We start from the raw sequence: 23,199 nt of genomic DNA, 5'->3' as shown, positions 1-23,199 counted from the left end.
TAAGGGGTTGATGGTGGATATGCAATGGCAAGTATTTAAAGATCGCATGGATAAACTACAACAATTGTTCATCCCAGTTTGGCAAAAGAATAAATCAAGGAAGGTAGTGCACCCATGGCTGACAAGGGAAATTAGTCAATTCCAAAGAAGAAACGTACAAATTAGCCAGAAAAAGTGGCTCACCTGAGGACTGGGAGAAATTCAGAGTCCAGCAGAGGAGGACAAAGGGCTTAATTAGGAAAGGGATAAAAGATTATGAGAGAAACCTGGCAGGGAACATAAAAACTGACTGTAAAAGCTTTTACAGATATGTGAAAAGAAAAAGATTGGTTAAGGCAAATGTAGGTCCCCGACAGACAGAAATAGGTGAATTGATTATGGGGAGCAAGGACATGGCAGACCAATTGAATAACTACTTTGGTTCTGTCTTCACTAAGGAGGACATAAATAATCTTCCAGAAATAGTAGGGGACAGAGGGTCCAGTGAGATGGAGGAACTGAGGGAAATACATGTTAGTAGGGAAGTGGTGTTAGGTAAATTGAAGGGATTAAAGGCAGATAAATCCCCAGGGCCAGATGGTCTGCATCCTAGAGTGCTTAAGGAAGTAGCCCAAGAAATAGTGGATGCATTAGTGATAATTATTCAAAACTCTTTAGATTCTGGACTAGTTCCTGAGGATTGGAGGGTGGCTAATGTAACCCCACTTTTTAAAAAGGGAGGGAGAGAGAAACCGGGGAATTATAGACCGGTTAGCCTAATGTCGGTGGTGGGGAAACTGCTGGAGTCAGTTATCAAAGATGTGATAACAGCACATTTGGAAAGTGGTGAAATCATTGGACAAAGTCAGCATGGATTTGTGAAAGGAAAATCATGTCTGACGAATCTCATAGAATTTTTTGAGGATGTAACTAGTAGAGTGGATAGGGGAGAACCAGTGGATGTGGTATATTTGGATTTTCAAAAGGCTTTTGACAAGGTCCCACAGAAGATTAGTGTGCAAACTTAAAGCACACAGTATTGTGGGTAAGGTATTGATGTGGATAGAGAATTGGTTGGCAGACAGGAAGCAAAGAGTGGGAATAAACGGGACCTTTTCAGAATGGCAGGCAGTGACTAGTGGGGTACCGCAAGGCTCAGTGCTGGGACCCCAGTTGTTTACAATATATATTAATGACTTAGATGAGGGAATTAAATGCAGCATCTCCAAGTTTGCGGATGACACGAAGCTGGGCGGCAGTGTTAGCTGTGAGGAGGATGCTAAGAGGATGCAGGGTGACTTGGATAGGTTAGGTGAGTGGGCAAATTCATGGCAGATGCAATTTAATGTGGATAAATGTGAGGTTATCCACTTTGGTGGCAAAAACAGGAAAACAGATTATTATCTGAATGGTGGCCGATTAGGAAAAGGGGAGGTGCAACGAGACCTGGGTGTCATTATACACCAGTCATTGAAAGTGGGCATGCAGGTACAGCAGGCGGTGAAAAAGGCGAATGGTATGCTGGCATTCATAGCAAGAGGATTCAAGTACAGGAGCAGGGAGGTACTACTGCAGTTGTACAAGGCCTTGGTGAGACCACACCTGGAGTATTGTGTGCAGTTTTGATCCCCTAATCTGAGGAAAGACATCCTTGCCATAGAGGGTGTACAAAGAAGGTTCACCAGATTGATTCCTGGGATGACATGACTTTCATATGATGAAAGACTGGATCGACTAGGCTTATACTCGTTGGAATTTAGAAGATTGAGGGGGGATGTTATTGAAACATATAAAATCATAAAGGGATTGGACAGGCTAGATGCACGAAGATTGTTCCCGATATTGGGGAAGTCCAGAACGAGGGGTCACAGTTTGAGGATAAAGAGGAAGCCTTTTAGGACCGAGATTAGGAAAAACGTCTTCACACAGAGAGTGGTGAATCTGTGGAATTCTCTGCCACAGGAAACAGTTGAGGCCAGTTCATTGGCTATATTTAAGAGGGAGTTAGATATGGCCCTTGTGGCTAAAGGGATCAGGGGGTATGGAGGGAAGGCTGGTACAGGGTTCTGAGTTGGATGATCAGCCATGATCATACTGAATAGCGGTGCAGGCTTGAAGGGCCGAATGGCTTACTCCTGCACCTATTTTCTATGTTTCTATGTTTACAAGGATGTTGCTAGGACTGGAGGACCTCAGTTATAAGGAAAGACTGAATGGGTTAGGGCTTTATGCCTGGGAATATAGAAGATTGAGAGATCTAATAGAGGTATACAAAATTATGAGGGGTATACATTGGATAAATTCAAGCAGGCTTTTTCCACTGAGGATGAGTGGAAGTACAGCCAGAGGTCATGGGTTAAGGGTGCAAAATTTAATGGGAACATGAAGGGAAACTTCTTCACTCAGAAGGTCTTGAGAGTGTGGAATGAGCTACCAGTACAACTGCAAGCTCAATTTCAACGTTTAAGAGAAGTTTGGATAGCTACATGGATTGTAGGGATATGGAGTGCTGTGGTCCCAGTGCACATCAATGGGAGTAGGCAGCTTAGATGGTTCTGCACAGACTAGTTGGGAAGGGCCTGTTTCTGTGGAGTCCCATTCTATGACACTATGCCACACTGTCTGGCACCAACTGCCATTCCATGGTCTAAGTCACTCTGATCACATTTCTTCCCCATTCTGATGTTTGGTCTGAATAATAAATGAACCTCTTGACATGATTGGCTGATTACATATTTGCATTAACAGGTGTACCTAATAAGTGGCCAGCGTATATTAACTGGTGTACAGAGAAAGAAAACAGGTTCTTCAGATTGAACTGATGTTCAATCAGTCAGGAAAAGTTTATACTTAAACACATTAAGTGTAGAGAGAAGAGAGTGCCTGTGAGACCAGAAGAGAATAAATGACACAAAGACTGGTGCGGGTGACTGAGAGAGGGTGGTGAAGGCTTGTAAATCACAGCTGATATGTCTGGGAGGGGTGTAAAAAGGAAATGAACAAGGACAACAGAGAGAAGAATAAATGCTGTAACTGTGAGATATGAAGTACACTACTGTTGCTAGAATGCTGAAATAAAAGAGAAACAATGCTGAAAATATCCAGCATGGCAGTTAAGGAGAGAAAACCAGAGTTAACATAATGGGCTTCAATGGGAAATGGAACAAATATATCACAGCCTTCAGGACTTTATAGCTTCAACAATAAAAACAAAGTGCTGGAAATATTTAGCAGGCCAGTCAGCACCTGTGGGAAGAGGAACAGAGGCAATGTTTCATGTTGAAGACGTTTCATCAGACTATTCGCAGCATCTGCAGTTTCACAATTAATTTAACTTCAGATACCCCACCTTTCCAATTTGTGGCAGAACTCTTTGGTTCTGATGAAGGTCAACAACTTGTACTTTAAGCTTTTCGTCCTCATACGTTACCTAACCTGCTGGTTATTTTTTTTATTATAGCAGAGTACAAGAAACTTATACACACTTCAAACAGGCATTCTAGTCAAAGTTCCATGCACTTGACAAGCTGATCACAACTCCACAATATGCTCCATTATAAGCGGAAACTTGGTGCATAGGATTGTAGAAGACAGATCTGTACCTCTTTTACAAGGACATTTTTCACAAAGTACAAAGGAGTCAGGCTTGGGATTGAGTTTTGTGCTGCATTCGACTTCCCTGCAGGATTCAACTCGGCGGGTGCAGACCGGTCCTCCGACTCGCTCTGTTCCACTGTACTCAGGTATTCAGAGCTGGTGTCTAAGAACAAGGCACAGAAAGGGTAGCACAATCAAACGGGCAATTGTCTGCACATCTCCGGCCCACTGGAGATCAAAGAAATTTCTGCCTACTGATCACTGAATCTTACATCACGAAGATGACATTTAATCGACAGGCTCCATGTAAACAGCTAGCTGAATTTTACACCCATCTTATCTTTCTCAAGCACTGCAAATACAGTTCCCTTTAAAAAGTTACTCTGAAATCAACTTCTTTCATCCTTTAAGTCAGGCCATAACGGTTTTTTTTTGGCCAATTAAATCTATGCAATCCTTATACCTATTCTTCTGGCATTGGAAACCATTTTCCCTCATTTAATCCATCTAAACCCTTCATAACTCTCCATTCCATTTCCCCTTGCCCTTCTCTGCTCTTAGCAGTAAAAAGGACTGTTTTTGTTTTAATTGTGCACTTCCTTACAAAAATTGTGTAATTTATGTTTTTCTTATGAATGCTGCTTATATGATGCCATGAGCCCGAGATGCTACTGCAAGTTTATCATTGCATCTGCACTTATGTAATACTTGATAATAAACTTGTCTTTGAAACCCAGTCTTATTAAAACAATGTACCTATGAGAAAATGTACATATGGAAATAGCAGGGGCTCTGACAGAAATATTTCAAACGTCATTAGAAATGGGGATGCTGCCGGAGGATTGGCGTATTGCTCATGTTGTTCCATTGTTTATAAAGGGTTCGAAGACTAAACCTAGCAATTATCGACCTGTGAGTTTGATGTCAGTGGTGGGTATATTGATAGAAAGTATTCTTACTGGTGGTATATATAATTATCTGGACAGACAGGGTCTGATTAGGAACAGTCAACATGGATTTGTGCGTGGAAGGTCATGTTTGACAAATCTTATTGAATTTTTTGAAGAGGTTACTAGGAAAGTTGACGAGGGTAAAGTGGTGGATATTGTCTATCTGGACTTCAGTAAGGCCTTTGACAAGGTTCCACACGGAAGGTTAGTTAGGAAGGTTCAATCGTTAGGTATTAATATCAAAGTAGTAAAATGGACTCAGCAGTGGCTGGATGGGAGACGCCAGAAAATAGTAGTAGAGCTGCTTGTCAGATTGGAGGCTGGTGTCTAGTGGTGTGCCTCAGGGATCTGTACTGGGTCCAATGTTGTTTGTCATATATATTAATGAACTGGATGATGGGTGGTAAATTGGATGAGTAAGTGTGCAGATGATACTAAAATAGGTGGCGTTGTGGATACTGAAGTAGGTTTTCAAATCTTGCAGAGAGATTTAGGCCAGTTAGAAGAGTGGGCTGAAAGATGGCAGATGGAGTTTAATGCTGATAAATGTGAGGTGCTACATTTTGGTAGGACTAGTCAAAATAGGACATACATGGTAAATGATAGGGCATTGAAGAATGCAGTAGAACAGAGGGATCTAGGAATAACTCCCTGCATAGTTCCCTGAAGGTGGAATCTCATGTGGATAGGGTGGTGAAGAAAGCTTTTGGTATGGTGGCCTTTATAAATCAGAGCAATGAGTATAGGAGTTGGGTCGTAATGTTGAAATTGTACAAGGCATTGGTAAGGCCAAATTTGGAGTATTGTGTACAGTTCTGGCCACCAAATTATAGGAAAGATGTCAATAAAATTGAGAGAGTACAGAGAAGATTTACTAGAATGTTACCTGGGTTTCATCTCGTAAGTTACAGAGAAAGGTTGAACAAGTTGGGTCTTTATTCTTTGGAGCGTAGAAGGTTGAGGGGTGACTTGATAGAGGTATTTAAAATTATGAGAGGGATAGATAGAGTTGACGTGGATAGGCTTTTTCCCATTGAGAGTAGGGGAGATTCAAATAAGAGGACATGAGTTGAGAGTTAAAGGGCAAAAGTTTAGGGGTAAACATAGAAACATAGAAAATACGCGCAGGAGTAGGCCATTCGGCCCTTCGAGCCTGCACCGCCATTTATTATGATCATGGCTGATCATCCAACTCAGAACCCTGCACCAGCCTTCCCTCCATACCCCCTGATCCCCGTAGCCACAAGGGCCATATCTAACTCCCTCTTAAATATAGCCAATGAACCAGCCTCAACTGTTTTCTGTGGCAGAGAATTCCACAGATTCACCACTCTCTGTGTGAAGAAGTTTTTCCTAATCTCAGTCCTAAAAGGCTTCCCCCTTATCCTCAAACTGTGACCCCTCGTTCTGGACTTCCCCAACATCGGGAACAATCTTCCTGCATCTAGCCTGTCCAATCCCTTTAGGATTTTATACGTTTCAATCAGATCCCCCCTCAATCTTCTAAATTCCAACGAGTACAAGCCTAGTTCATCCAGTCTTTCTTCATATGAAAGTCCTGCCATCCCAGGAATCAATCTGGTGAAACTTCTTTGTACTCCCTCTATGGCAAGGATGTCTTTCCTCAGATTAGGGGACCAAAACTGCACACAATACTCCAGGTATGGTCTCACCAAGGCCTTGTACAACTGCAGTAGTACCTCCCTGCTCCTGTACTCGAATCCTCTCGCTAAAAATGCCAGCATACCATTCACCTTTTTCACCGCCTGCTGTACCTACATGCCCACTTTCAATGACTGGTGTATAATGACACCCAGGTCTTGTTGCACCTCCTCTTTTCCTAATCGGCCACCATTCAGATAATAATCTGTTTTCCTATTTTTGCCACCAAAGCGGATAACTTCACATTTATCCACATTAAATTGCATCTGCCATGAATTTGCCCACTCACCCAACCTATCCAAGTCACTCTGCATCCTCCTCGCATCCTCCTCACAGCTAACACTGCCGCCCAGCTTTGTGTCATCCGCAAACTTGGAGATGCTGCAGTTAATTCCCTCATCCAAGTCATTAATATATATTGTAAACAACTGGGGTCCCAGCACTGAGCCTTGCGGTACCCCACTAGTCACCGCCTGCCATTCTGAAAAGGTCTCGTTTATTCCCACTCTTTGCTTCCTGTCTGCTAACCAATTCTCTATCCACATCAATACCTTACCCCCAATACCGTGTGCTTTAAGTTTGCACACTAATCTCCTGCGTGGGACCTTGTCAAAAGCCTTTTGAAAATCCAAATATACCACATCCACTGGTTCTCCCCTATCCACTCTACTAGTCACATCCTCAAAAAATTCTATGAGATTCGTCAGACATGATTTTCTTTTCACAAATCCATGCTGACTTTGTCTGATGATTTCACCGCTTTCCAAATGTGCTGTTATCACATCTTTGATAACTGACTCTAGTATTTTCCCCACCACCGACGTTAGGTTAACCGGTCTATAATTCCCTGGTTTCTCTCTCCCTCCTTTTTTAAAAAGTGGGATTACATTAGCCACCCTCCAATCCTCAGGAACTAGTCCAGAATCTAACGAGTTTTGAAAAATTATCACTAATGCATCCACTATTTCTTGGGCTACTTCCTTAAGCACTCTGGGATGCAGACCATCTGGCCCTGGGGATTTATCTGCCTTTAATCCCTTCAATTTACCTAACACCACTTCCCTACTAACATGTATTTCGCTCAGTTCCTCCATCTCACTGGACCCTCTGTCCCCTACTATTTCCGGAAGATTATTTATGTCCTCCTTAGTGAAGACAGAACCAAAGTAATTATTCAATTGGTCTGCCATGTCCTTGCTCCCCATAATCAATTCACCTGTTTCTGTCTGTAGGGGACCTACAGTTGTCTTTACCAGTCTTTTCCTTTTTACATATCTATCAAAGCTTTTACAGTCAGTTATGTTCCCTGCCAGTTTTCTCTCATAATCTTTTTTCCCCTTCCTAATTAAGCCCTTTGTCCTCCTCTGCTGAACTCTGAATTTCTCCCAGTCCTCAGGTAGCCGCTTTTTCTGGCTAATTTGTATGCTTCTTCTTTGGAATTGATACTATCCTTAATTTCTCTTGTCAGCCACGGGTGCACTACCTTCCTTGATTTATTCTTTTGCCAAACTGGGATGAACAATTGTTGTAGTTTATCCATGCAATCTTTAAATGCTTGCCATTGCATATCCACGGTCAATCCTTTAAGTGTCATTTGCCAGTCTATCTTAGCTAATTCACGACTCATACCTTCAAAGTTACCCCTCTTTAAGTTCAGAACCTTTGTTTCTGAATTAACTATGTCACTCTCCATCTTAATGAAGAATTCCACCATATTATGGTCACTCTTACCCAAGGGGTCTCTCACGACAAGATTGCTAATTAACCCTTCCTCATTGCTCAAGACCCAGTCTAGAATAGCCTGCTCTCTAGTTGGTTCCTCGACATGTTGGTTCAAAAAACCATCCTGCATACATTCCAAGAAATCCTCTTCCTCAGCACCTTTACCAATTTGGTTCACCCAATCTACATGTAGATTGAAGTCACCCATTATAACTGCTGTTCTTTTATTGCACACATTTCTAATTTCCTGTTTAATACCATCCCCAACCTCACTACTACTGTTAGGTGGCCTGTACACAACTCCCACCAGCGTTTTCTGCCCCTTAGTGTTATGCAGCTCTACCCATATCGATTCCACATCTTCCCAGCTTATGTCCTTCCTTTCTATTGCGTTAATCTCATCTTTAACCAGCAACGCCACCCCGCCTCCTTTTCTTTCATGGCTATTTCCTCCTGAATATTGAATATCCCTGAACGTTGAGCTCCCATCCTTGGTCACCCTGGAGCCATGTCTCTGTGATCACAACTATATCATAATATAGTAACATGAGAGGGAACTTCTTTACTCAAGAGTGGTAGCTGTGTGGAACGAGCTTTCCAGCAGAAGTGGTTGAGGCAGGTTCGATGTTGACATTTAAAGTTAAATTGGATAGCTATATGGACAGGAAAGCAATGGAGTGTTAGGGGCTGAGTGCAGGTCGGTGGGCCTAGGTGAGAGTAAGAGTTCGGCACGGACTAGAAGGGCTGGGATGGCCTGTTTCTGTGCTGTAGTTGTTATATGGTTATGTGGTTATAAAATGATAGAAGTACTCAGTAAGTTAGATAAAATTAAATAGCATCAATTTTCTTCTCAACCTCAAGGAAGGAAGAGCTGAAGCACATGTAATAGATGTGTCACAATTGTTGATCTTCCATTGAAAGGCATTGACCTAAAACTTTGATTCTGCTTCAGTCTGTACTGATGCTACCTGGCCTGCTGAGTATCTCAGCATTATTATTTTATATCCCAACTTCTCTGTTCCTTCAACACAACTGAAAACCTCATTATCGGTACCACTTTAGTAAATTTGCATTGTATCCTACCCAATACTGTGACATTTGGAGACTACAAACAGATTCTCCAGCTGAAGCTAAGTCAATGATTTATTAAAGATGTCACATTCATGGTCTTGTACTTTATTTGCCAACCCAAGAATTTAAGAATCTAAAAAAATCTATTACTAATCTGTCTAGATAGCTTCAAAGATCTGTGTATATGAACTTTCAGTACACTGGATGAACTCAGCAGGTCAGGCAGCATCAGTTAGAAACGATGAGTCGACGTTTCGGGCCAGAACCCTTCGTCAGAACTTAAGAATGAAAGATGGGGAAGGATTTGAAGAATGCTTGTAGCTTCAGTTTAAAGACCAGTAATTTGAAAGACAAAGGGGTGGGGGAGGGGAAGCATTGACATCATAGCCCTGAAAACAATGGGTGGTAGAAGAAGGAGGCGGAACCACGAGGGAGCTGGAGGAGGGGGCAGAGTGAAATAGGGATAGAGGAAGGGAGGGGGAGGGAATTACCGGAAGATGGAGAATTCTATGTTCATACCAAGGGGCTGGAGACTACCCAGACGGTATATGAGGTGTTGCTCCTCCAACCTGAGTTTAGCCTCATCATGGCAGTAGAGGAGGCCATGTATGCACATATCTAAATGGGAATGGGAAGCAGAGTTGAACTGGGTGGGTACTGGGAGATCCTGTCTGTCGTGGCAGACGGAGTGGAGGTGCTCGATGAAGCGGTCTCCCAATCTGCGTCGGGTTTCACCGATGTCGAGGAGGCCACACCCGACGTGATAGATGACCCCAACAGACTCACAAGTGAAGTGTTGCCTCACTTGGAAGGACTGTTTGGGGCCCTGAATGGTGGCAAGGGAGGAGGTGTAGGGACAGGTGTAGCATTTGTGCTTACAGGGATAAGTGCCGGGTGGGAGATCCGTGTGGACCAGGGAGTCGCAGAGGGACCGATCCCTGCGGAAAGCGGAGAGGGGTGGAGAGGGAAGGATGTGCTTAGTGGCGGGGTCCTGTTGAAGGTGGCGGATCGGTCCTTCTGCGATCATTACAGAGTGAGGGAGAAAAGTTGATTTTGGAATTAATTTCATTTTGTTTGATGTTTTAAAGTATTGCTTTAATGATATATTTATTTACTGATTTTTTTTTACAGCACAGTAATATTTCTGAATCCTCAAAGCCTCAACATCTGACAAAATTGTGGACAGTGCTTTGCTGGTCAGTTAGCAGATTTTTTCCCAGAGGTGGAGGGGTGGTGGGAAAATAGTGTGGTACAATTTCTACAGTGTACTCTAAGGACCAATCATCACTACAACATATTTTGGCTTGTTGGCAGGGTTATCTACCAAAGATTCAGGAGCAGATTTCTAAAGGACTTTGGGGAAAAACATACAGGGTCATGGAACTAATGAGATAGCCCTAGCAAAGAGCTGGCATAAGCACAATGGCTCAATGACATCTCTGTATGTTACCAGCTTATGTCCAGACTCTTATTTTGCCTTCAAGTGTATCATAAGTCAAATTTTTTGCATTGCCTCCGTATTCATATTATGAAATGCTTTCTGAAATCAATCAAATAACAGAAAAGAGCATCAGAAATAAGCAATCCCAAAAAGAACCCAATAGATTTAAAATCAGAATCAAAATCAGGTTTAAAAACACTGAGATAAATTGTAAAATTTGTTGTTTTACAGTAACAGTACATTGCAATATTTAATAAAATCTATAATAAATACACACACAGTAATGTAAACAAGTGGTGCAAAAAGAGAGTTAAAAAGAAAAAGTTAAATCCTGTTTTGGATTTAATCCCAGCCAGTTTGAAGGCAAAGGTACAATAAAGCCCACATCTTAAACATAAACCTGATGTGTGCATAGAATGCAAAGAACCATAGGGATTGGGAGGAAACAACATTTCTCAGAAGTCAGGCAGGTGTCTGTAATAGTTCTACTCTGGTCATCACATCTGTGCCTTAGAACAGACAGCTGTCAATGGGGGCGGTTTCCAGAATTTGGAGTTGATTCTCATTTCATCTCAACCCTGGAGGGGTGGATGTGCTTGGGAAAGGAAAGTAGCCAAATTTCTGTGAATATTGCAAAACTGAAGACGATAAGACAGTGGAAAGTCTTAATATGTCGAAAGCAGCTGCGGACAAAATAAGCAAATGGAGTGGAACCTTCTACCCAAGAATTTTGAGAGACAGTTCACATATTAAATATTAATCTATGTCCTCTACAATGACTGGCTGAGCCCACCAACAGCTACAGCAGTTTCTGCCACCAGTTATCTAACTAAAAAGCAATAGGTTTTTGGGAGGCCTGACAAGATGGCCATCAAGTGGTTGATTCCCCTAAAAGGGGCCATGACGGAAAGGACTTATTTCCTCTGCCATCATAAATGGCCCATATTTTCACTTGGAGATTGTGGATGTTTGATTGTTCTAACCAGTGGGGAAACGGGATGCTCATACAAGAGGGAACAAATTAAACAAAGGATTAAGAGGCAAGAAAGCTTTTATAGAGCAGACACCATCATGATAAGTGAGTTAGAAAGGCTCAAGTATGACTGATGGCTCCTGCTTCCTATCTCTCTTTCCCATTGTGCCATGTGCAAACTGTTTTCTGTACTACTCATGTCATTACTCACCAACATGTATACAGCTCAATATTAGACATGCAAACAATGAAACAAAACTCCCATCGATTTCATGATCCAAGTTATAGGATCCCATAAAAGAAAGGTAGCATTCCAAACCTCCAACATAATGCATCCCAATTACCTGAAAATCCAGAATCTTTTTCTGACTCTCCTGGTATTGATTTTGGTTTCATCGTGGCAATGGCAGAAGGATTTTTCTCTGATTGCTTGTATCTAGCTTCCAGTAAATTCTCTGATTTAATGGATACCCCACTAATCTTCTCTTTCACGCTTTTGCGCGATGATCTGCAGTTTTCAGCCATGGACACCTTAGTCATGAACACATTCACAGTCTGAAAAATATTCTGGAGGAAAAGAGTGTTATTCATTGATTTCGGAATGTAAATTGCTTCAATTTTAACAAATGCGTTACATTGACGTAATGTAGCTTAAAGCTGCTTGTCCAGTTTACAAAGACAGAGGTGCCACAAAGCTATTATTTACCCTTCTATATATTTTTTTTAAAAAGAGAGTAAAAGAAGGTGCATGAAAAGATTTACAAAGGATGAACTGCACTACAAGGTTAGGAAATGTTGAATATAATGTTTTTCTCTAGAAAAGAGAAGGGGGCCATCTTTCTTGGTGCAAATCCAATCACCGAGTGTTTTCCCTTGACTTCAATTTTAGCAGGATGCTCTGCCGTCACACTGTCAAACATTGGCTTGCTGTGGAAGGCACTCATTCTGGAATTCAGCGTTCGGACTAAACCAAACAGATGGTGGGACGTGCTACAGGAAAGGCTGCGGCACTGACATTCACATTGAGGCAGGAGTGCCGAATAGATGATTCACACCAGCCCAAATCACCGTCACCACAGAGCCCAATCTCAAACTTCACTTGCAATGCATTGAGAAATGGCTGAACACTGAAAACAGTGAAGGCCTTAGGACATAGAACATAGAGTAGCACAGCACATTACAGGCCCTTCAGCCCACAATGTTGTGCCGACCCTCAAACCTTGCCTCCCATATAAGCCCCCACCTTAGATTCCTCCATATACCTGTCTAGTAGTCTCTTAAACTTCACTAGTGTATCTGTCTCCACCACTGACCCAGGCAGTGCATTCCACGCACCAACCACTCTCTGAGTAAAAAACCTTCCTCTAATATCCCCCTTGAACTTCCCACCCCTTACCTTAAAGCCATGTCCTCTTGTATTGAGCAGTGGTGCCCTGGGGAAGAAGCGCTGGCTATCCACTCTATCTATTCCTCTTATTATCTTGTACACCTCTGTCATGTCTCCTCTCATCCTCCTTCTCTCCAAAGAGTAAAGCCCTAGCTCTCTTAATCGCTGATCATTATCCATACTCTCTAAACCAGACAGCATCCTGGTAAGTCTCCTCTGTACCCTTTCCAATGTTTCCACATCCTTCCTATAGTGAGGTGACCAGAACTGGACACAGTACTCCAAGTGTGGCCTAACCAGAGTTTTATAGAGCTGCATCATTACATCGCGACTCTTAAACTCTATCCCTCGACTTATGAAAGCTAACACCCCATAAGCTTTCTTAACTACCCTATCTACCTGTGAGGCAACTTTCAGGAATCTGTGGACATGTACCCCGAGATCCCTCTGCTCCTCCACACTACCAAGTATCCTGCCATTTACTTTGTACTCTGCCTTGGAGTTTGTCCTTCCAAAGTGTACCACCTCACACTTCTCCGGGTTGAACTCCATCTGCCACTTCTCAGCCCACTTCTGCATCCTATCAATGTCTCTCTGCAATCTTCGACAATCCTCTACACTATCCACAACACCACCAACCTTTGTGTCGTCTGCAAACTTGCCAACCCACCCTTCTACCCCCACATCCAGGCCGTTAATAAAAATCACGAAAAGTAGAGGTCCCAGAACAGATCCTTGTGGGACACCACTAGTCACAATCCTCCAATCTGAATGTACTCCCTCCACCACCACCCTCTGCCTTCTGCAGGCAAGCCAATTCTGAATCCACCTGGCCAAACTTCCCTGGATCCCATGCCTTCTAACTTTCTGAATAAGCCTACCGTGTGGAACCTTATCAAGGACCAGACTGCATTCCAGCTGAAGTCAGAAGACTCGTGTGCCAGAACTATGGCACTTATCTGACATTGTGGAAAATTGCCCAGGTATGTCCTGTTCACAAAAAAGCAGGACAAATCCTGTCTAGTTAATTTACTGCCCAGTCAGTCTGCTCTCAATCTTCAACAAAGTAATGGCAAGTGGTATTTCTCTCACACTAATGTCTAGTTTCGGTTTTAACATTACCGCTTGGCTCCAGAACAAGTATCAAGTGGATGGGGATGTTCTTTGCACCCCATCCTCCCATTCACTGCTTACTTGTACATCATTCTTAATAATTTAACTATACTATTCATAATTAAAATTTAAAAAACTGTAAATGCTGGAAACCTGAAATAAAAACAGAGAATGTCAGGCAGCATTTGTAGGAAGGGAAATAATTAAAATGTCCAGTCAAAGGCACTCCATCAGAACTCCTCATTCAAAAGAAAGGACCGGTTGCACTTGAATCCCAAGGGGACCAATATCCTGGCGGTGAGGTTCACAGAGGCTACTGGGGAGAGTTTAAACTAGAATTGATGGGGGTGGGAACCAAACTGAAGTGACAGAGAAAGAGGCGGTTGGCTCACAAACAGAGAAAGCCTGGAGACAGTGCGAGTGCGAGGATAGGCAGGTGATAGAGAAGAGATGCGCTCAGACCAACAGTTTGAGATGTATCTATTTTAATGCAAGGAATATTAGGAACAAAGTGGATGAGCTTAGAGCATGGATCAGTACTTGGAGCTATGACATTGTGGCCATCACAGAGACTTGGATGGCTCAGGGACAGGAATGGTTACTTCGAGTGCCAGGCTTTAGATTAGCGGTCCCCAAAGCATGTGCTACTGGGCCGCAAGGAAACGATATGATTTGGCGACAGGAGTCAGCTGCACCTTTCCTCATTCCCTGTCACGCCCACTGTTGAGCTTGAACACACGCGAGGTCATTACGCACGCGTCATCCATGTCAGCGCGGGAAGAAGATCAACTCCTCGAGCTTGCAAATGACGGCGGGCTGAAAAATATGTTTGACATAACATCTCTGTCGGCATTCTAGATCAAAGTCAAGGCTAAATATCCTGAGATAGCCACCAAAGCACTGAAAACATTGCTTCCATTTCCAACATATCTCTGCGAAGTGGGGTTTCCTGCAATGAACGCAATGAAAACGAAATTGCGGAATAGACTGGACATAAAGAACCCCCTTCGAGTATCACTGTCTCCCATGACCCCTCGATGGCACCATCTTGTTGCAGGGAAACAAGCACAGGGCTCCCACTGATTCAGCGATATTGGTGTGTTGCAATGATTTTGTGTTTATACGGGGAAAATATGTGCTGTGTATTTACAAACCCCATTTCCAGAAAAGTTGGGATATTTTCCAAAATGCAATAAAAACAAAAATCTGTGATATGTTAATTCAAGTGAACCTTTATTTAACTGACAAAAGTACAAAGAAAAGATTTTCAATAGCTTTACTGACCAACTTAATTGTATTTTGTAAATATACACAAATTTAGAATTTGATGGCTGCAACACACTCAACAAAAGTTGGGACAGAGTTAAAATAAGATTGAAAAGTGCACAGAATATTCAAGTGACACCGGTTTGGAAGACTCCACATTAAACAGGCTAATTGGTAGCAGGTGAGGTATCATGACTGGGTATAAAAGTAGCATCCAACAAAGGCTCAGTCTCTGCAAGCAAGGATGGGTCGTGGCTCACCCCTTTGTGCCAAAATTCGTGAGAGAATTGTTAGTCAGTTCAAAAGGAACATTTCTCAACGCAAGATCGCAGAGAATTTAGGTTTCAACATCTACAGTACATAATATTGTGAAAAGATTCAGAGAATTCAGAGACATCTCAGTGTGTAAAGGGCAAGGTCGGAAACCACTGTTGAATGTGCGTGATCTTCGAGCCATCAGGCAGCACTGCCTAAGAAACCGTCATGCTCCTGTGACAATTATAGCCACCTGGGCTTAGGAGTACTTCGGAAAACCATTGTCACTCAACACAGTCCGTCGTTGCATCCAGAAATGCAACTTGAAACTGTATTACGCAAGGAGGAAGCCATACATCAACTCTATGCAGAAACGCTGGAGAGTTCTCTGGGCCCGAGCTCATCTCAGATGGACTGAAAGACTGTGGAACCGTGAACTGTGGTCAGATGAGTCCACATTTCAACTAGTTTTTGAAAAAAACGGGCGTCGAGTTCTCCATGCCAAAGTTGAAAACAACCATCCAGATTGTTATCAGCGAAAGGTGCAAAAGCCAGCATCTGTGATGGTATGGGGGTGCATCAGTGCCCACGGCATGGGTGAGTTGCATGTATGTGAAGGTACCATTGACTCTGAGGCGTATATTAGGATTTTAGAGAGACATATGTTGCCATCAAGACAACGTCTCTTCCCGGGATGTCCATGCTTATTTCAGCAGGACAATGCCAGACCACATTCTGCACGGGCTACAACAGCGTGGCTTTGAGAGTGCGTGTGCTTGACTGGCCTACTGCAAGTCCAGATCTATCTCCTATTGAAAATGTATAGCGCATCATGAAGAGGAGAATCAGACAACGGAGACCACGGACTGTTGAGCAGCTAAGGTCTTATATCAAGCAAGAATGGACAACATTTCCAATTGCAAATCTACTACAATTAGTATCCTCAGTTCCAAAACGATTCAAAAGTGTTATTAAAAGGAAAGGTGATGTAACACAATGGTAAGCATGCCTCTGTCCCAACTTTTGTTGTGTGTTGCAGCCATCAAATTCTAAATTTGTGTATGTTTACAAAATACACAGTAAAACACAGTTGGTCAGTAAAACTACTGAAAATCTTTTCTTTGTAATTTTGTCAGTTAAATAAAGGTTCACGTGAATTAACATATCACAGATTTTTGTTTTTATTGCATTTTGGAAAATATCCCAACTTCTCTGGAAATGGGGTTTGTAATATCCAAACGTTACTTAAAATGTTATGATGTTATTGACTTATAAGTGACTTATAATTGACTATCACTATATTCATGCGAGGAAAATATGTGCTGTGTTTAATATTAAATTCGTTAGTGTGACGGGGTCCTGAATTACCCCTATGAACTGTGCTTTTGAAAAGAGAGAGAGAGAGAGACGAAGACTAACTGTTGGACTGTCACTTTAAGGCACTGGAAGTAACTTTTGGATTTCTGCTGAGTTGGAGTTGGAGAGGGCACTGAGCAGCTCGTAAGTTGCTATGGTAACCGAAGGCGGTGTTATTTAATGGACACTCGATGTTATGATTTTCGGCAGGTTGTTGACACTTCTCAAGGACGTTTGCCTGCTTGCATTTCTTCAGAGAGAGGAAGGAGGAGTTATTTGAATGACAGTTGATGCTCAGCACGAGAAGATAAAATAGGAGGTCAGACGATAGACCTCAGACACATGCTTTGGACACTGAATGAGCATTGTTGTGCCCGCAGAAAAAGTCGGTTTTGGAGGATCGATCAGGCGCTCTTGCAGTGAAAAGAGGAAAGGGGTTGACTGGTGAGGAGTTGTCCATGTGTCCACCCTCGCCTGGGGGATAGCTCTACCACAGAAAACTGGTCCCCTTTGTTATAGTCACAGTCGGTGACTTCTAAAGGATTTCAAAAGACAACGAGAAGATCGATGGCATCAGCTCACCTGAAGACACAAATCTCTCCCTCTTTCTCTCTCCATCACTACTTAACTCAATACCACGAACTGAACTGAACTTTACTCATCATCGTAAGACTGTATCATTTTACCCCAGACTTAAAGAAGCTTGGTTTTTCATACACATATTTCCACACTTACTGATACACACACACACACACACACACACACACACACACACACACACACACTTTATATATATATATAAAATCAATGCTAACCTGTTTGATTTATCTACATTTATATTACTGTATTGGGTAGTTACTAATAAATACTATTAGTTTATAGCAATACTGGACTCCCGAAGTGTTTTCCATCTCTGCTGGTTCTTTATTCCCGTCACAGGGTACGTGACATTAGATAAATCCTTTTAGAAATGAAATTGAGTGTATTAGCCACTTATAAGTGACACAGTTGACTTATCACCTATATTCCGGTCGTGATTAACACCCCACCCCCGAACAGAATCGCCAAAAATGATTTGTAGAAAAAAAAATCGGCACGTGCATGCATGCGCACATAGGTGCCCGCACAAGGTTTCATGGTCATGGTAGTCTTCTCGGGGTAAACACAACATATTTGACTGCTACTCTTGTCTGTTGGCAATCCTACACCCCCCCACCCCGGTCGGCCCCTCCGCAAGAATATTATCAATAATAAACCAGTCCGCGGTGCAAAAAAGGTTGGGACCCCTGCTTTAGGTGTTTCAGAAAGGATAGGGAGGGAGGCAAAAGAGGTGGGGGCGTGGCACTGTTGATCAGAGATAGTGTCACGGCTGCAGAGGAGGATGAAGTCATGAAGGGATTGTTTACGGAGTCTCTGTGGGTGGAAGTTAGGAACAGGAAGGGGTCAATAACTCTACTGGGTGTTTTTTTTAATAGACCACCCAATAGTAACAGGGACATTGGGAAGCAGATAGGGAGACAGATTCTGGAAAGGTGCAATAATAACAGGGTTGTTGTGGCAGGAGATTTTAATTTCCCAAATATTGATAGGCATCTCCCTAGAGCGAGGGGTTTAGATGGGGTGGAGTTTGTTAGGTGTGTTCAGGAATGTTTCTTAACACAGTATGTAGATAAGCTTACAAGAGGAGAGGCAATACTTGATCTGGTATTGGGAAATGAACCTGGTCAGTTGTCAGGTCTCTCAGTGGGAGAGCATTTTGGAGATAGTGATCATAATTCTATCTCCTTTATGATAGCATTGCAGAGGGATAGGAATAGACAAGTTAGGGAAATGTTTAAGTGGAGTAAGGGAAAATATGAGGCTAAGAGGCAGGAACTTGGAAGCATAAATAGGAAACCGATGTTCTCAGGGAAATGTACGGAAGAAATGTGGCAAATGTTCAGGGAATATTTGTGTGGAGTTCTGCATAGGTACGTTACAATGAGGCAGGGAAAGGATGGTAGGGTACAGGAACGATGGTGTACAAAGGTTGTTATAAATTTAGTCAAGAAGAAAAGGGGAGCTTGCAAAAGATTCAAAAAACTAGGTAATGCTAGAGATCTAGAAGATCATAAGGCTTGCAGGAAGGAGCTTAAGAATGAAATTAGGAGAGCCAGAAGGGGCCATGAGAAGGCCTTGGTGGACGGGATTAAGTAAAACCCTCAAGGCATTCTACAAGTATGTGAAGAGCAAGAGGATAAGATGTGACAGAATAGGATCAATGAAGTGTGAGAGTGGAAAAGTGTGTATGGAACTGGAGGAGAAAGCAGAGGTACTTTGCTTCAGTATTCACTATGGAAAAGGATCTTGGCAATTATAGGAATGACTTACAGTGGATTGTAAAGCTTGAGCATGTAGATATTAAGGAAGAGAATGTGCTGGAGCTTTTGGAAAGCATTAAATTGGATAAGTCATCGGGATCGGATGAGATGTACCCCAGGCTACTGTGGGAGGTGAGGGATGAGATTGCTGTGCTTCCGGCGATGATCTTTGCATCATCAATGGGGATGGGAGAGGTTCTGGAGGATTGGAGGGTTGTGAGTGTTGTTCCATTATTCAAGAAAGGGAGTAGAGATAGCCCAGGAAATTATAGACCAGTGAGTCTTACTTCAGTGGTTGGTAAGTTGATGGAGAAGATCCTGAGAGGCAGGATTTTAGAACATTTGGAGAGGCATAATATGATTAGGCTTCGTGAAAGGCAGGTTGTGCCTTACGAGCCGGATCAAATTTCTTGAGGATGTGACTAAACACAGTAGATGTAGTGTATAAGGAGGCATGGGATCCAAGGGAACATTGCTACGTAGATCCAGAACTGGCTTGCCCACAGAAGGCAAAGAATGGTTGTAGATGGGTCATATTCTGCATGGAGGTGGTGTGCCTCAGGGATCTGTTCTGGGACCCCTGCTCTTTGTGATATTTATAAATGACCTGGATGAGGAAGTGGAGGAAATTTGCTGATGACGCAAAGGTTGGGGTTGTTGTGGATAGTGTGGAAGGCTGTCAGAGGTTACAGCGGGACATCGATAGTGGCAGATGGAGTTTAACCCAGATAAGTGTGAAGTGGTTCATTTTGGTTGGTGCCCTTCTGGAGCGCCAAATGCAGCAGTGAAAGGTTGAAGATGTGATTGAACATGCCAGCCAGTTGGTCGATACAGGTTTGTTGAATATGCATCCCTTCCAAGAAGGCCATCCTTGAATAGGACTTGCACTATGGTAAAAGCAGAGAACATCTAATCCCTTAGTTCATCTCACACCTGATCCCATGACGGTATAAGAGACAAAGGAGGCCATGACATTTCAGATAGCAGGGCTGAATATTTCTGATAGTCCACAGTGCATCAAAAATACCCAGTACTGGGCTACCAAATTTGTCCCAAATCTACTCTATTTAGCATATGCAGGCCAAACACATGTACAGTACACTACAAGTTTTCATTATTTACCTTACTGAGCAAATGACTAGGTTGAAGGCCAAAAAAGTTCTTCTACAAAATAACGTATGATATAGGTGACTGAACATGAACCAGCTGATAGCAGAAGCACAACACAAGACTGACAATTCCAACTACGGCAAGCAAACTCAAGCAAGACTATCAGAAATGTTTCTGGATATAAAAAAAGACACTAAATAAGACTGTCAAATCCATAGAAGGGTAGCAGATATTTAGGAACATCAAGGAAGCGGATGTCCAAGCCAGACCAAAGACAATAAGAATTAGGAATAGGAAAAAAGGTCCCCTGGTTCCTTGAGCCAACTCCTCCACTTATTGAGATCACAGCTCATCTTGTACCATTGCTCCACATCCTACACTACCTTCACAGAATCTCAAGTGCTATCAACCTATTTTGAATGAACTTAGTGACAGAGCCTCACAACCACCTGAGATACAAAATTCCAAATTTCACAAGTTGAGTGAAGGTATCTCTCCCCATTTCAATCCTGACTGGTAAGCCCTTTATTTTCTGCTACCATGGCCACTGGTTCTAGGCACTTCACCCAGGGGAAGCATCTTCACTACATCTCCTCTGTTGAGTCTTATAAGAATTTTATACATTTCAATGCAATCACCTCTATTTCTTCCAAATTCTACAGAGCATAGGCTGAACCTTAACCTTTTCTTAACATTCAATAAACCAGATTCATCAATTGATGAATCATTGATGCCAGTATATTTTTCTTGGGATAAGGAGACCAATACTCCAGCTGCAATCTCAACAAGGCCCTATAAAACTGCAGTAAGACACCTTTACTTTTGTACTCAAGCCTGTTGGTAATAATGGCAACAAACCATGCCTGTATGTCAGTCTTCACACTTTGTATACAAGAGCGCAAGGGCCAGTTCGAAAATGAATATACCCCAATGTATTACCTTTTGCAAAATAGTCCGTTTTGTTGTTTAGTGTAATGAAGTACACAACTTTATATTATCAAAGTATGTATACAATACAACTCTGAAATTCATCCTCCCTCAGGCAGCCATAATAGAAAGAAACACCATGGAACCCAGTCAAGAAAAAAATCAAACGCGCAAAAAAACCCAAATAGCATAAATGTCAAAAAGCAAGCGAACATCACATAGAATACCAAACATTAAATCAGGAGTTCAGTGGTATTCAGTTTAGTTCAGTGCTGCATTGCAAACCCACTGCAGGCTGCAGTACCGAAACACCCTAGTCAGCATCGATCACACCACTCAAAAACAGCAAGAAAAGTGTAACCAGAGTCCAGAAACACGCGCAACATGAATCTCAAAGTTCCCCAAAATGAGTCCACAGCCTCAGCGATATATCATTTTTCCACATTATATTCCATCTGCCATGTCTTTGCCAATCTTTGTATTTTCCTTCCAGCTCACAATCCTTGATTTGTATTAACCACAAACTTGAAAATATTACACTTGGCCCATCAAATTTGGAAATACTGTTGTTCCTTCATCAAAAGTCCTGGAATCCTTGCCTCAGGGCCACTGTGGGAGTACATTCAGAACATGGATTGCAGGAACTCATGAAGGGTGCTCACTACACCTTCTCAAAGCAAGGTAATAAGTGATCGGCCATAAATACTGGCCTCGCCAGCGATCCAAACAACAAATTAAAAACATGGGTCATTAAATTTCCACAATGAACCTAAGTCTGCCTTACTGCAGAAAATCAGAATCAGAATTGTGCCATGGAAGCTAGTCAGCCAACTGAGTCCATGCCAGCCTGATCCCTAGTAGAGCAATAACCTGTCCAACCGCAACAGCCCCTGCACACATTTTATCTACCAGCATCACTCACTCCTCTAACTGCCCCTCCACACTCCCCTCATTCTCCCCATCCCTCAACCAACCCTCTCATTCCCTCACCCCCTTAAAGCCCTCCCCTTCATCCCACCCCTCACCCCCTTAATGCTCTTCCCTTCCTTCCCTCTCCTCACCCCTTTAATGCTCTCCCCTTCCTTCCCTCTCCTTACCCCATTAATGCTCTCCCCTTCCTTCCCTCTCCCACCCCTTTAATACTCTTTCCTTCCTTCCCTCTCCCACCCCTTTAATGCCCTCCCCTTCTTTCCCTCTCCTCACCCCTTTAATGCTCTCCCCTTCCTCCCCTCTCCTTACCCTGTTAATGCTCTCCCCTTCCTTCCCTCTCCTCACCCCGTTAATGCTCTCCCCTTCCTTCCCTCTCCCACCCCTTTAATACTCTTTCCTTCCTTCCCTCTCCCACCCCTTTAATGCTCTCCCCTTCTTTCCCTCTCCTCACCCCTTTAATGCTCTCCCCTTCCTCCCCTCTCCTTACCCTGTTAATGCTCTCCCCTTCCTTCCCTCTCCTCACCCCGTTAATGCTCTCCCCTTGCTTCCCTCTCCTCTCCCCGTTAATGCTCTCCCCTTCCTTCCCTCTCCTTATCCTGTTAATGCTCTCAACTTCCTTCCCTCTCCCACCCCTTTAATGCTCTCCCCTTCTTTCCCTCTCCTCACCCCTTTAATGCTCTCCCCTTCCTCCCCTCTCCTTACCCTGTTAATGCTCTCCCCTTCCTTCCCTCTCCTCACCCCGTTAATGCTCTCCCCTTGCTTCCCTCTCCTCTCCCCGTTAATGCTCTCCCCTTCCTTCCCTCTCCTTATCCTGTTAATGCTCTCAACTTCCTTCCCTCTCCCACCCCTTTAATGCTCTCCCCTTCCTTCCCTCTCCTCACCCCTTTAATGCTCTCTTCCTTCCCTCTCCTCACCCCGTTAATGCTCTCCCCTTGCTTCCCTCTCCTCTCCCCGTTAATGCTCTCCCCTTCCTTCCCTCTCCTTACCCTGTTAATGCTCTCCCCTTCCTTCCCTCTCCCAACCTGTTAATGCTCACCCCTTCCTTCGCTCTCCCACCCCGTTAATGCTCTCCCCGTCCTCCCCGCTCCCACCGTTAATGC

At 43.1% G+C, this 23,199-nt stretch overlaps 1 protein-coding gene across 1 annotated transcript in view; it reads right to left on the bottom strand.

Annotated features, from left to right (window-relative positions):
• LOC140204513 (CLOCK-interacting pacemaker-like) overlaps positions 1–23,199 on the bottom strand; it is a 54,053-nt gene that overhangs the window by 5,279 nt on the left and 25,575 nt on the right. The window contains exons 2-3 of the mRNA XM_072271222.1: positions 11,740–11,962; positions 3,582–3,739 (exon numbers count right to left, since the gene is read on the bottom strand). Coding sequence (XP_072127323.1) covers positions 3,582–3,739; positions 11,740–11,935 — 354 coding nt within the window. The 5' untranslated portion in view covers positions 11,936–11,962. The remainder of the gene's footprint in view (positions 1–3,581; positions 3,740–11,739; positions 11,963–23,199) is intronic.

The sequence above is a fragment of the Mobula birostris genome, chromosome 10 (genome assembly GCF_030028105.1).
Source record: "Mobula birostris isolate sMobBir1 chromosome 10, sMobBir1.hap1, whole genome shotgun sequence".
Taxonomy (NCBI): domain Eukaryota; kingdom Metazoa; phylum Chordata; class Chondrichthyes; order Myliobatiformes; family Myliobatidae; genus Mobula; species Mobula birostris.
This window is presented reverse-complemented; position numbering and strand designations above follow the sequence as displayed.